The sequence below is a fragment of the Pipistrellus kuhlii genome, unplaced genomic scaffold (assembly GCF_014108245.1).
Source record: "Pipistrellus kuhlii isolate mPipKuh1 unplaced genomic scaffold, mPipKuh1.p scaffold_m20_p_3, whole genome shotgun sequence".
Classification (NCBI taxonomy): domain Eukaryota; kingdom Metazoa; phylum Chordata; class Mammalia; order Chiroptera; family Vespertilionidae; genus Pipistrellus; species Pipistrellus kuhlii.
Window position 1 is genome coordinate 11,062,905 of NW_023425529.1, and position 14,877 is coordinate 11,077,781.

A 14,877-nucleotide genomic window follows, 5' to 3' on the forward strand; every position below is an offset into this window, starting at 1 on the left:
AACTCATTAGTAAACAGAGCCAAATATCAAAAGTACGATGATTGAAATTTCTTTTGAGAGCCAAATTTTTTAAACTTAAATTTCTTCTAATGCCACTTCTCCAAAACAGACTTGCCCAGGCTGTGGTATTTAGTGGAAGAGCCACACTCAATGGTCCAAAGAGCCGCATGTGGTTCTCGAGCCACAGTTTGCTGACCACAGGCCTATACTAGTACAGAGGTCATGCTTAATCTTACTCAGAAAACAAAGATTATACCAGCTGAGTACAATCATTCTCTTTACAACCACAGAAAGTATCTAATATTATCAGTTGAGCTAAGACAGATAACTTACAGAAGACAAACCCAATTTTAAGAAATAAATATAAATCACTAAAGAGACTTAGCAATGTGTTATGAAGTACACATCCATTCAACAAGGAGAAAATAAAACATTGTTTCCATCACTGCTTGCAAACTTAAGACCATTGTGCAATAAAGTTTAAAAAGCAACACGAGAGATTATAAGGAAACATATGCTTAAATGTCAAATTAGTAATGTGAACAATAAGTAAGATCTGAGGAGAGATTATATCCAACTCTTTTGAAGATACTTCCAGACTATGTACCTGGTTTAGTTTTTACTACAGAAATCAATCAGATTGTTTAAATCACATGTGTCAAACACAAGGCCCGCGGGCCAAATCCGTCCCGCCAGGCCTTGCAAAGTGGCCCGCACTGCGCTGTCATCACTGAACTCCGCTGCGTTTCCATCACAATGACAGTTTATGACTGTTCAGTAAACCATTCGGCCAGCGATTTAGCCTGGATTTTAGATTTTGGCCCCTTCTCTGATTGAGTTCGACACCCCTAGTTTAAATTATTGTAATTTTTTTTTTAATGTAGAAGCACTGGGGTTGTAGATTCTGGCTAGAAAAGGCAGAAAGGAGTAACTGGGTAGGAAATTTGACTAAGTGACCTAAGGTCACTTCCTTGGGCATACAGTTCTTTCTTGACTTAAGAACATATAAAATCTGAAACATATGGTAGTACAGTTATGTGAAAACTGTATTCATAAAATACTGAAGTGTTCTAAGACAATGATTTTCAAACTCTACTGAACATCTAATAACATTTAACAACTGAGTACCTTGTTAAACCATTTAGATGCTTATGTAGTATCTCAAACCTTTTGAATCAGAATTTATAAATGTGCAGTCAGGGCATTTGTATACTGAGCAGCTCCCCCAGGTGATTCTGATGTGCAGTGTGAGAATTAAGTGTTATATAATTCAGTACACAACCTTCAGTAGCAAGAAAGCCTGAGTTCAAAAGCCAGTTGTGTTTTTTAAATATATTTTTATTGATTTCAGAGAAGATGGGAGAGGGAGAGATAGAAACATCAATGACAGAGAATCGTTGATTGGCTGCCTCCTGCACGCCCCCTACTGAGGATTGAGCCTGCAACCTGGGCGTGTACCCTTGACCGGAGTGGAACCTGGAACCCTTCAGTCCGCAGGCTGATGCTCTATCCACTGAGCCAAACCAGGTAGGGCCAAATCCCAGTTCTAATACTTAATACACTGTGACCACCAACTAACTCCCTAACACTATTTCTAACCTTTTCTTTAAAAAAGTGGGAAAATACCACATGTTCTTCAAGTGATTTCTCTGAAGATTAAAGATGATGAGGCATGTAAAATGTTTAGTACAATTCCTGAAATATTTAGGAAGCATTCAATGAATTCATTCATTTAACAAACATTTATTAAGCACTTACACAGTATCAGAAGATGAGAAACATCTCATTCAATTATTAAGTGTTAATAAATATGGCAACTCTGTAATAGTGTTATGAGAACACATAATTAGAAGAATCTATCCTAATCAGGAAAGTCTTCCTGAAGTGAGCTGCATGATGAGTTGGCATTAACTGGATGGAAAGGAAAGGAAATGCATTTCCAAGCAGAAGAAGCTTCATAACCAAAAGCCATGTGCCTGAAGCAGAACAGTGACTAGGGAAGAAAGGAATGCCGAAAAGCAGTGTGGAGATGAGGTTGGAAAGTCAATAAGGGGACCCAAGCAGGCTGTTAAGAACTTTAGTTTCTTTTATAAACAATGATGAAAAGTCACTGAAGGCGACATATTGGAGACAATATGATTAGATCTATATTTTTAAAATGTCACTTAGTATGGGGTGGAAACCTAGAAGGAGGCACTGTAAATGCAGCTAGACCATAATTAGGTGGCTAGTGATACTTCACATGAGAGATGATCGTGGCTGGATCTAGTGGCAAAGGTGAAGACAGACAAATATTCAAGAAGCACAGTCAACGGGACTTAGAGATTGATAATGAGGAAGCTGTCACACTTCTCCTATAGAAAACTAGAGGTGTGGTGCATGACATTCATGCACTTGGGGTGGAGATGGGAATGGGGGGAGGGGGGATCCTCAGCTGGGCCATCCTGTGCCCTTTCACAGTCCAGGAGCCCTCGCAGGATGTCCACAGGGAGCAGGCCTAAGGCGTCAGTCAGACACCCTTATCACACCGACATGGAGGCCGGCTGCTGTGCTCAACAGCCTATCAGTCTGTCAGCCCAGTCTGTGGCTGAGTGGTGCTCTCCTTATGGGAGCACGCTGACCACCAGAGGACAGCACCTGCATGGAGCATCTGCCCCCTGGTGGTCAGTGCCCGTCATAGCAACCAGTCATTCCTATTTGCATATTACCTTTTATTATATAGGATTATATAGGATGATAGATGATGAAGCCAGTCACTTGAGTTAAACACAATAAGAGGACCTATTTGGGGGGGGGGGGGGGGGCGGGCGGGTAGGAGGGGAGATAAAATCATGAATTTCAAACATGTGATCAATGCTAGTTATTCACAATTATAGGGTTATTTATACAGAAATATTCTGTTGTATGGAAGTATAATGTGCTTGTATTTATTTTATTGGTTGTTTGTGGGTCTTAGAGACAAAAGAATAAGTTTCTGAGGTTTCTGCACATGTGTAAAGTGGATCTGAAAGAATTAAGGTCCTCCCCTTTCTTAGGTTCCTTTCTTTTACACAATGCCCCAGAAGCGTCTTTTAAGAGTACAGTTTAATAGTGACAAGAATTTTACCTATACTCCGCTGATAAGTCATTTTTAAATTTAAAAAAAAAAAATTTACATTCATTCGAAAGAATAAGACAGGAAGCCAAACAAAAGCACCTGACTCTCAAACCATTACCAGAGCATGAGGGGGTTTTACAGGGACAGGCTGTAAAACTATGTTAATTTTCCAGAATGGAGAGGCACATGAATCCAATCTGTAAAGCAAATCATCATACAGACAATACCTGAATTTGATCTACAAAAAAAAAAAATAATAATAATAATAATAGCTTGCAACTTACAAAAAAAAACATCTTGCAACTTACAACTGTAAGTCACTACTGCCTTTAAGTCGCTTAAGTCTGGAGACTCATGAACAACTGTTACAGGAGGTGACTTGACAGCAGCGGTCTCCTTAATTACTAATCATAGGAAGGTATTCATTCGTATCGCAAGAAGTTTTTTTTGCAAGCTTTACAGGTCTAAACCGTCCTCCATCCTTTCTGTCCCGCTTAGGAGAAAACCTCGAGCGGACGGCGTTTCTTCGGTCTTAACAAAACACCTGCCCCACCCTCCTCCAGCACAATAACCTTCCGTTCCAGAACCAGAGCCCCAGTCAGAGCGCGGGGGCCCCGGGGGAACGGCCCAGGCTATCCGAGGCCGACCCCAGCCCCACGGGGAGCCATCTCCTCCTGTCCCAGAGGAGGGTCCAATGTCCCAAAAAAGGGAGCCCAGAGTTCGCCGACGGAAACCCGAGCTACTCGCTCCCGGGCCGGAGCGGGGCGCTCTCCCGGCGGCAGACGGCTCCAGCCGCGGTCTCCTCCCGTCGCTCCCAGGCCTCGTCCGGGGGCTCGGGCCTCGCTCGGACCCGCTCCCCGAGCTCCACGGCGCGCGGGCGGGCGCCCACACAGCCCGGCCCTCGGCCCGCAGGCCCGTCCCCCTAGCAACAGTCGCCAGCACCGGGGGTCCGGGGAGGCCTAGCCGGGGCGCGGGTCCTCCCCCGTCTCCCCCTCGCGGGCCTCCCTCGGAAGCCCGTGCGGAGCGCGGCCGGTGAGGGAGGTCACTCGGGGCCCGTGGGGGGGGGGGGGGGCGGTCACTCACCCCTTTTCCTCTTTTCCCCCGGGAGGGGCGGTGCTGGGTCGTCTCCCCGGCCCTCACCAACGCCTCCAGGCGGCTCCGGCTCGGCTTCGGCGGAAGCAGCCACCTCACTCCATAGCCTCTGCCACCCGCGCGCCCTCACAGGCTGGAGCCGGAGGAGGGACGGGGGAGGGGAGGGGAGGGCCTGGGGAGAAAGTAAGGGAGAGGGAAGAAGACCCGGAGACCGGCCGGCCAGGGCATGACGTCACTTCCCGCTGGTTCGGAAGGGGCGGGGCCTGCGGGGGCCGCCTTGGTCTCCGCCCCCCGAGGATCAGGTGGGGGCGGGGCTTAGGGCCGGGGCGGGGCTGAGGCCACCTAGGTCTCCGCCCCCCAAGGATCAGGTGGGGGCGGGGCTTAGGGCCAGGGCGGGGCTGAGGCCACCTTGGTCTCCGCCCCCCGAGGATCAGGTGGGGCGGGGCTTATGGCCGGGGGCGGCGCTTCGGGCCGGCGCGAGAGCGAATGGCGGGTCTTTTGACTCCGCGCTGGTGTCATATCGGCCTCCCTCTGCAGCCAGAAGCGAGCTCTCAGGCCCAGGGCGGAGCGGGTCCGAGTTTCGTAAGCCGTGGAAGTGGCTTCTGCCGGAAAAGGACAGGTAACCCAACCAAATATTAGGATCTAGGGGAGGGCGGCTGAGGGGAGCCGTTGGTTTGGCCCTAGCTGCACCTCAGGTTTCTGGGGCCCGCCCCCTTCCTGGCCCCGCCCCCTTCCTGATCTTGGCCCCGCCCCTCCCCGTGCTTCTGCCCTCTCTGGTCTGGACTTTAAGATCCCTGATGGAGCTTTCTCCGAACCACTCTCTCTTTGGGAAGTCCAGGAAAGCAGCGATTTTCAAACTTTAATGTGCACACGAGTCATTTGGGGATTTTGTTCAACCGCAGTGTGTGGATGCAGGAATAGCCTGATAATCCGCGTTTCTTATAAGTGCTGTTGCAAGGCTGTGGGTCCACTTGCTGCACTTAGAACTACCGGGGGTTGAAGTATTTACTAGGTGGCAAGTTCCTTGAGCACAAGTTCCTAGTTCTTCCAGCCCACTTGTTTAATGAAAGTTAAAGGCACATGGTCCGTTGGGAAATATCATTGTCTCCACCACTCAGACTTCTACCTTCTCCACCCCACTCCAGCCCTACCCCATCCTTCACGCCCAAAGTTGGTGCAATCTTAGTAAATATTGTATAGTTTGCCTAAGATTGGGGGAGTAGAAACTTAACAATGGCAGCAGATAAGCCATTAAAAAAAAAAAAAAAAAAAAAGCATAAGGTTGTCCTAGCCCAGTGGTCGGCAAACTGCGGCTCGTGAGCCACATGCGGCTCTTTGGCCCCTTGAGTTGTTAGCAAAGGCCAGCTTAGGAATACCCTATTTAAATTAATAACAATGTACCTACCTATATAGTTTAAGTTTAAAAAATTTGACTCACAAAAGAAATTTCAATCATTGTACTGTTGATATTTGCCTCTGTTGACTAATGAGTTTGCCGACCACTGTACTAGCCGGTTTCTCAATGATTTAGGGCATCAGCCCAGGGACTGAAGAATCATGGGTTCAATTGTGGTCAAGGGCATATACCTCAGTTGCAGGCCCCATCCGTCCGGATCGTGGGGGAGGCAACCAATCGATGTGTCTCTCACACATCCATGTTTCTCTCTCTCTTTCCCTGCCTTCCTTCCACTCTATCTAAAATCAATGGAAAAAATAGCCTGGGTCAGGGGGAGCAGAAGAATATCCTTGAGTGAGGATTAACAACAACAAAAACAAAAAAGCATAAGGTTGCCCTGGCCTGGTGGTTCAGTCGGTTGGAGCATTATCCCGACAATAAAATCATGTCCTCAGATGAGTATTTTTTAAAAAAGCATAGGTGTCAAAACTGAAAAAACTTAAATATTTTAATTTTGTGTAATTTAAGCATGTGTTTGGTTTTTTTGTTTTAATTTTCAGGATGTTCTGGTCCTTTTCAACCTACTCAGCTATAGGATGGTATTATTCATTCCCATGAGACTCAAGTGGAAATAAAAAGGAGGCGGCATCATCTACGAACACACAAAGACTGTTTTACTGGTTCTGATACTGTTGGTGTAGTATTAAGTCATCTTATGCAAAATATGTGCCTAAGTAGTTATGATCTCTCTTGTCTTAAAGGAGTTCATCTTTGCCAAGTTCTAATGAACCATAAAGTATTTCAACTAGTAGGAGTGAGGCTATTCAAAAATGAGAAGGATTTAATAATAAAAAAAAAATACTGTTAAAAAAAATGAGAAGGAGTTGAAATTTGAAGATTCAAACAATAGACTACATAGGTTTCTCGGCAACAAATCGTCTTACTTTTTTGTGAAAGAAAAAAGGATGCTGAGAATGGATTTAACAGATAAAATAAATGCAAAAAAATCTTCAAGGTTAGTGTTAATCACAATACTGTATTGTATTTAGATTATGGCAGAACAGTTGTCATTGAGCTAAAATTGAATATTATGCTTTCAGTATTTTTCAGAAGTCAATAAAAGAAATAACCGTGCCGAAACCGGTTTGGCTCAGTGGATAAAGCGTCGGTCTGCAGACTGGAAGGTCCCATGTCTATTCCGGTCAAGAGCATGTACCTTGGTTGCAGGCACATCCCCGGTGGGGGGTGTGCAAGAGGCAGCTGATAGATGTTTCTCTCTCATCGATGTTTCTAGCTCTCTATCCCTCTCTCTTCCTCTCTGTAAAAAATCAATAAAATGTATTTTTTTAAAAAAAGAAAAGAAATAACCGTGTAAAAATTCAACATTTCAGCATTTGCTCTAAAACTGTGGTGGAGGACATTAGCACAAATTTTGCATAATTTATACCAGGAAAAACTTTATATCCTGTGATGAATTGTATGTTTCCTAATTTTGAAAAATGACTTAACCAAAGTAAAAAATAAAAAAATAAAAAATAAAAAAGGTTTCTGGAAACTGTGCAAAAGTTTTCTATCATAGTAACAGTGTTCACCTTATAATTATTCTTTAAAATATATTCTTCTCTTTATTTACAACCCTAATCTATCCTCTTTTGGTGATATTCTATTATGTAATAACTAGAGGCCCAATGCACAAATTCATGCACTGGAGGGGTCCAGCTGATCTGGTGGATTGGACTCAGGCCTGTGGGGAGGAGGAGATGGCAAGAGGTTGGCCAGCCAGCCCGTCCCTGATTGGAGCCCAATCAAGGCTGGGCCTGTTGGGGGAAGAGAACGTGTATGATTGGCCCTGGGGACCCGCCCCTAATTGGATAGGGGGCCAATTGAGGGTGGGTCAGCTGTGGGGTGGGTCTGTGGGTGGTGGGTCAGCCAATCCCACCCCTGATTGGTGTAAGGGTGCCAATCAGGGTAAAAACTGCCTGGGGGAGGGGCACGGGCCAAAAGGGCTGGTGGGGGCTGATCTGGATGGGGCTGGCTGGGGAAAGGGGCTGTCGCAGAATGTAGGGGCCTTGCCCCTGATCAGAGTGGGAGGGCTGATTGGTGGTGGAGCTGGCTGGAGCCACAGGCTATTGGCGGCAGGCTCTGCCCCTGATGGGGGTGGGGGTCTAATCAGGGGTGGGGCTGGGCAGGGGTAGGGACTGCAGGAAGTGGGCTGGCTGGCCCTGCCCCCTATTTCTGTGAGAGGAGCAACAGGGGCAGGACTGCTGAGTTGGGGGGAAAGGCCAGGGGGGTGGGAATTGGCTGCCACTCCGCCCTTGATAGGGGTGGGAGAGGCCTATCGGGGGCGGGGTCTACTGGAGGGGAGGGGCCTAGGGAGGTTGGCCAGCTGGCCTCAAGCCTAATCCACTGGTTTGCTGGCTGTAATGGTGTCATAGCAACTGGTCATTCTAGTTATGGCATTCAGGTGGCTGGCTTTTTATATATATAGATTTTATTACTTGTGTATTTATTGTAAGCTGCCTGAGATATTTTTTGGAACTAGTGAATATAAGATTAAGTTTAATAAGTTGTTATTTGAAAATTTGGTCCTATATATAATGGAAAAATTCACTTATTATTTCTTAACAGACCAGAAGATGAAAGTTTCAAATCCTCTAGCACAGAAATTGGTGAGAAAAGAATTAAGGAACTTATTCATGCAAAGAGAGGGAATCTGGCTTTACCTCCAAATATCACAGTTGACAAACCTGTTCTCCTGCTTTCAAAAGAAGGTAATTTGTTTTCATTATTTTTTTCAGAAGTTTGTAATGAAGAACTGACTTTTAAAAAAATAAACTTTATATTTTAGAACAGTTTTAGGTTCACATAAAAACTGAGCAGAATGTATAGAGAGTACCCATATACTCCTGTCCCACAGCCTTCCTCACTGTCAACAACCTGCACCAGAATGGTGGTTACAATCCATGGGCCTCCAGTGATAGATCATTGTCAAGCCCATAGTTTACATTCATGTTCACTCTTGGTGGTGTGTATTCTAGGGGCTTTGACAGATGTATAATGACATGTATCTACCATTATAGTATCGTACAGAAAAATCCTCTATGCTTCACCTATTCACCCCTCCCTTCCCCCTGACCCCTGGCAACCACTGATCTTTTTACTGTCTCCAAGAACCTACTTTTCAGATATAATACAATAAAAGCAGTGTGTTTGGCATATTGACTCACTATTCTCTTCCCCGTAAAAGTTTCCTTCTACCTAGCAATTACGTCAAACAAGACAAGTGAGGCAACTTTGATCCAATAACATTTAGTTTATTTTTTTGCAACCATGATCAGATTAACCGAAGGTGCTCTACTCTGCACTACTAGTCCTTATTCTTTTTAATCCAGTACCATCATCTTCTAATGAGTGTATCCTCTGACCATTGTGTGAGCCCGTCCTGAACATCTCCCTGCCATTTGCCTTTCAAAACAAACTAAGCTACTCCTCTTGACTATATACTTCATCTACTTGTGGTTTTCTCCTTATTATGTCACCAACAGTGGAAAGAAGAGCCCCATACGCAGGGCAATTAAGAGGAATGCATACACAATTCAATTAATGGTTAAACCCTCTACTATAGGGGTGTCGAACTCAATCAGAGAAGGGGCCAAAATCTAAAATCCAGCCTAAATCGCGGGCCGAATGGTTCACTGAACAGTCATAAACTGTCATTGTGATGGAAACGCAGCGGAGTGCAGTGATGACAGCGTGGTGCGGGCCACATTGCAAGGCCTGGTGGGACGGATTTGGCCCGCGGGCCTTGTGTTTGACACATGTGCTCTACTGCATCTGGTCAAACCATGAGAGAAGCAAGACAAGCATTGTTTGCATCCTGGAGGAGCAAAGACTACCAAGACACAGTAGGGAAGGAAAGCTGGTATTCTTATGTACATTTTGTTAAACGTCTTATTTTTGTGTGTGTGTGTGTTATATATGCATGTAATGTAAAACATTCACAGAATCCTATGGGTTTTGTTACCAAAAAAATAGCAGTTGCCTACCATTCTCCCCATCCATTGCCCTTTCCCTATGACAGCCATTTACAACGTATTTCCCGTTACTCTAAATAGCATGCTTATATTGCTAGGTCATGATTTTTTTCAGTTTTGGCTACTAAAATGATTATTCATTTTTCCACAGAGGAAATTGGGGTTTTAGGCCTTTTCCTTACCTCTGTCTCCCAATACTTGAAATAATACATACGCTTTTATACTATTTTTTGTGTAATATACTGTTTAACAAAAAACATCAGGTGAAAATAGGAGGAATATATGTAGGCCTAAGATTTTCATTAAGATGGAGATTTTAAACATTAAGTAAGAAAACAATAAACTATTAAGTGTTATGTATATATAGAGAGAGATTTTATGTTAAAACAAAAATCAGCCAAGTCTAGGAACCACTGCTTTAGTTTAGACTGCTTATTTTATAGATGAGAGGTCCAGTGCACAAAATTTGTGCAAGGGTAGGGTCCCTAAGCCTGATCTGTAATCAGGGCTGATTGGCGCCTTCCAGCTACTCCTCGGGGCCTTCCTTCATTCCACACCACGCCCTGGTAGTCATCCCATGTCATAGAGAGCAATTGAACTCCATGTTTCCCAGTAGAACTCCCGAGAGGACACTTTGCATATTAGCCATATATACATATGGAAAATTAGAGAAATTGGATAATATGACAAGTTTTTACAGTTAACTAATGGAATTACAATTTAGACCTAGATTTTCATACTCTATCTATTGTTTATCATTATTGTTGCAACAAAGTGTTGTAAATGATAAAATGTGGGAATGAAGTGTATTTGGTATGACAACTGAATGTGTCAGCCTTCAGAATAGAGGAACACAAAAAACTGTTTTAGTTTTCTAACAATAGCATTGTTTTCAGAGAAATAGTTCTTTAATAAGTTACTAATAGGAATTTTTCCTTTTTTTTAAATCCAGTAAGGTGGGATTTTTGTTCTTTGGTTTATAAAAAGGTTTGCAAAAGAGAACTAACTTCAGATTGACCGGTAGCTCTTATATTTAATGCATTAAAAAGTTCACTTTTTTGGAAGTTACATTTTCATACTAAAACTTTTGGGAGAAGTATATTAGGAAATTTCTCTGCTCTAACAAATCAGACATGAATAAAGTTTAATGCTATCCACTGAAATCTGATTCTTCTGTGATCCTCAAGCACAAAAACAACCCCATGAGAGCTGTGCCCATATGTGGGTATTGACAAATGTGGACCGATTGGTTAGAGGCTATTTATGATCTCAAGTCTTTACTAAAAGATTGTTAATTTGATTTCCTTTTGGCCAATAGCTCACAGGTAGCAAACTCAGGTGAATTTAGGAGCCAAGCAGACTTGAGAGCCAGTGAGTACTTACTTATCAAAACATATAGGAAAAAAGTACACTATTGTTTTGCTTGAAATATATGGCCCTTTCGGGCTATTTTTCCTTTTCTGGCTTAACACAAAGATATAATTACAGGGAAATTAATTTTTAATGTAGTAAAGCCAACAGAACAATACCATGAAAATGGTATCTAGCATTCAGCTGGGATACAGCAGATAGCAGTGGATTTGTGGTTAACTTGAAATAACATGCAAGTTAGAAACATAAATGAGAGAGACATCCATCAGCTGCCTCTTGCACACCCCCGACTGGGGATGTGCCTGCAACCAAGGTACCTGCCCTTGACTGAAATCGAACCCTGGACTTTTCAGTTCGCAGGCCGACGCTCTACCCACTGAGCCAAACCAGTTTCGGCCTGTCCCTTAATCTTTTTTTTAATTATTATTATTGATTATGGTCTCACATAATTGTACTTATTCCCCCATTCCTATCCCAAACCCCTCCCTAGATATGCCCCACCCCCACCCCACCCCCGTTGTCCATGGCCACTGGCTAGGCCCATATATATGCACACAAGTCTTTTGGTTGATCTCTTCCCCTTACCCCCATCCTCCCTTACTTTCCCTCTGAGGTTTGAGAGTCTGATCGCTGGTTCTCTTTCTCTGGGTCTGTTTATGTTGTTCATTATTTCCTCTAAATGTGTGAGATCATGTGATCCAAGAAATACCTTGATTGGAGCTTAGGCTCACAGTATTTAGCGAGTGGCTATCATCATAAAACTTTTTAAAAGTACAAATTGAAGAAATGTTACCTATATATTATATAACATTTTAATATTTTCTTCTGTGGTATCAAGGTACTGCCTGGAGTCTTTTTTTCACTTCACTAATGTTGCCTGCCATGTAAATTGTACCATTCAATATAACTAATGCACTGTAGAACATTATATCAAAGGTAATTATATCACAGGGACATTCTAACAAACATTTTGATATAATACGGGATTAGAAAACTGTGGTATTTAGTGACCTTTTAGCAAAATAAAAATAGAGTGACATAGTATCGCAACTTTTTTAGCTACGTAGGTGGCTATATAATTCCATGTTGAAAACAAAATACGGTTTGATAATGCTGGATGTAATTACACAGGTGTTTGACATATATAGAATTATATAGACAATTTCCAGTATGTTTGAAATATTTCTTAACAAAAACTTTTAAGTTGTAAAAAAGAATCCACAAACCAAATACAGCATCATAGCATTTTAATTGCTACTTTTAATTGGCTACTAAATTCTATAATCTCCATTTTTTGTCTCATTCTTTGTCATTTTGGTAATGCATGTAGCAGAAAGTGAGATAAGAACAGAAGCACTGGAGGCAACACAATTCCATCTAAGATTGTGGTTGTAGCCAGAACCAGTTTGGCTCAGTGAATAGAGCATTGGCCTGCTGACTGGAAGGTCCCAGGTTTGTTTCCGGTCAAAGGCATGTACCTTGATTGCAGGCACATCCCCAGTGGGGGCTGTGCAGGAGGCAGCTGGTCGATGTTTCTCTCTCATCGATTTCTAGCTCTCTATCCCTTTTCCTTCCTCTCTGTAAAAAATCAATAAAATATGTTTAAAAAAAAAAAAAAGATTGTGGTTGCCCAACAATAGAGAAGAATTAGGACGGCTACTTACTCTTATGGCTATTGCATCAGAGCCATACTTGTAATGCCTACAAGTTACAAAAACAGGTAACAAAATATAACAATGTGACAGTTTTTGGCTACTTTAAAACTGTTTGAATGGACAACAGTGTAGTAATTGAGAAGGAGGCGGGGAGAGGTGATGGGGGAGGGTTAAGGAGGGATAAGTGTTCATGAATGGAGACCTGACTGGGTGATAAACACAATGCAGTGTACAGATGATGTGTTGTGGAATGTGAGCCTGAAACATGTATAACTTTGTTAACCAATGTCACCCCAATAAATTTAATAAAAAGAAAAAAAAACTGTTTGAGATAATGTAATCTTTCTGTTTACAGTATAATGAAACAGTTGTCCTGAAAACTTGCCAAAGCAGTTTTTCATACCAAATCATTATCAAAAGTATGGGCAGAACAACTCATCTGGTTTCTACTGGAATATCACTCTGAGCTCTTCAAGGTATCTCTGGCATTTTGCCTGGGCACATTGAGTACCAACCAAGCTATTTCTGTTAAGCAAAAAAGGCAAGTAATTCACTTAATAAATAATCTATTAAGTGCCTGGAATGTGCAAAGTTTGAAGGAATGCTCTCTTCCCCTACCCACTAAAAAGAAGGAAGCTGACTTAATGTCAATATTTGAAAATATATTAATTTCTTCAACCTATTTCTGGTGCATTACTATGTGCCAGGCACTGTTTTATTTAGGTGCTTAGAATATAATACATTAGCAAACAAAACACGAAGATGAGGATCCTTGAAGAGCTTATATCCAGATGATCATGACAGACAATAAAAATATACACACAGTCCTCACCGGTTTGGCTCAGTGGAGGGTCCCAGGTTCGATTCCAGTCAAGGACATGTACCTTGGTTTCGGAAACATCCCCAGCAGGGGGTTTACAGGAGGCAGCTGATTGATGTTTCTCTGTCATCAATGTTTCTAACTCTCTATCCCTCTCCCTTCCTCTCTGTAAAAAGTCAATAAAATATATATTTTTAAAAATACACACAATCAAGTCAATTCATATAGTTTGATGGGGGCAATAATGCAATAGAAAAAGAAAAAAAGAGCAGGTTCAGAGGACTTATGGTGCTAGAGTGGGTATGACTGGGGACTTATTGTATTAAACAGGGTGGCCAACATTGGGCTCAAGGGGAGAGTAAAATTTGAGCAAAGACTGGAAGAGTCAACCAATGACTGTGGGGGTGGGAGTCATGGTTTAGGGGAGAGAGATTGGGTCCTAGAGCAGAGGCTCTGGGGGTGACCCAACCCATTTTTAGTGAAGTGATAAGCAGAATGGAAGGCAGTATGAGATGAGGTCAGAGATGTGGGGGCCCTTGTAGGCCATTGGAGAGACTTTGCTCCTCCTTGGAATAAAATGGGGAATCACTGGAGGGTTTGAGCAAAACCTTGGCCTGATATGACTGACATTTATAAAGACAGACTAGAGGCATGGTGCATGAAATTCATGCATGAGGAGGGATGTCTCTCAGCCCAACCTGCACCCTCTCTAATCTGGGACCCCTCGAGGGATGTCTAACTGCCCATTTAGGCCCAATCCCTAATGGGATCACAATCCAGGACTGCTGGCTCCCAACTGCTCACCTGCCTGCCTTCCTGATTGCCCCTAACCGCTTCTGCCTGCCAGCCTGATCACCCCCTAACCACTCCCCTGCCAGCCTGATTGATGTCTAACTGCTCCCCTGCCAGTTAGATGGGCCCTAACTGCCCTCCCCTGCAGACCTTGTCATCCCTAACTGGCCTCCCCTGCAGACCTGGTCCCCCTCAACTGCTCTCCCCTGCAGGCCTGGATCCTCCCCTCCCCCCCCAAACTGCCCTTCCTCCAGACCTAGTCACCCCCAACTTTCCTCCTCTGCTGGACTGGTCACCCCTAACTGCCCTCCCCTGCAGGCTTGATCACCTCTACCTGCCCTCCCTTGCAGGCCTGGTCCCTCCCAACTACCCTCCCCTGCTGGCCATCTTGTGGTGGCCATCTTGTGTCCACATGGGTGCAGCCATCTTTGACCACATGGGGTAGCCATCTTGTGTGTTGGAGTGATGGTCAATTGCATATTACTCTTTTATTAGATAGGCTGTGGCTTTTGTGTTGAGAATAAATTGTTGAGAGGCAAGGGTAAAAGCAGGAACATCTTTTAGCAGACTGTTGTAATAATCTGGGCAAGAGGGGTAGCAATAGAATTAGTAAAATGTGA

General features: G+C 43.6%; 2 protein-coding genes across 5 annotated transcripts in view; one reads left to right on the forward strand and one right to left on the reverse strand.

The window, feature by feature from the left end:
* The window catches only part of SCYL2 (SCY1 like pseudokinase 2), a 55,290-nt gene extending 50,893 nt beyond the window's left edge, over window positions 1-4,397 (reverse strand). The window contains exons 1-2 of one of the 4 annotated variants that reach the window (XM_036455745.2): window positions 4,194-4,396; window positions 4,084-4,092 (exon numbers count right to left, since the gene is read on the reverse strand). The gene's annotated coding sequence lies outside the window, so the exon portion shown is untranslated. Of the gene's footprint in view, window positions 1-4,083; window positions 4,093-4,180 lie in introns of all 4 variants that reach the window. The other 3 variants (XM_036455747.2, XM_036455744.2, XM_036455746.2) reach the window with 3 other exon arrangements.
* Window positions 4,398-4,661: 264 nt separating this feature from the next.
* On the forward strand, window positions 4,662-13,488 carry DEPDC4 (DEP domain containing 4). The gene is given in 10 exon segments (XM_045587422.1): window positions 4,662-4,808; window positions 6,146-6,407; window positions 6,448-6,527; window positions 6,530-6,604; window positions 8,229-8,243; window positions 8,246-8,363; window positions 12,631-12,679; window positions 12,681-12,710; window positions 13,001-13,026; window positions 13,028-13,488. Coding segments are annotated over 10 exon segments (1,137 nt in total). The 5' UTR covers window positions 4,662-4,675; the 3' UTR covers window positions 13,377-13,488.
* Window positions 13,489-14,877: the final 1,389 nt, after the last annotated feature.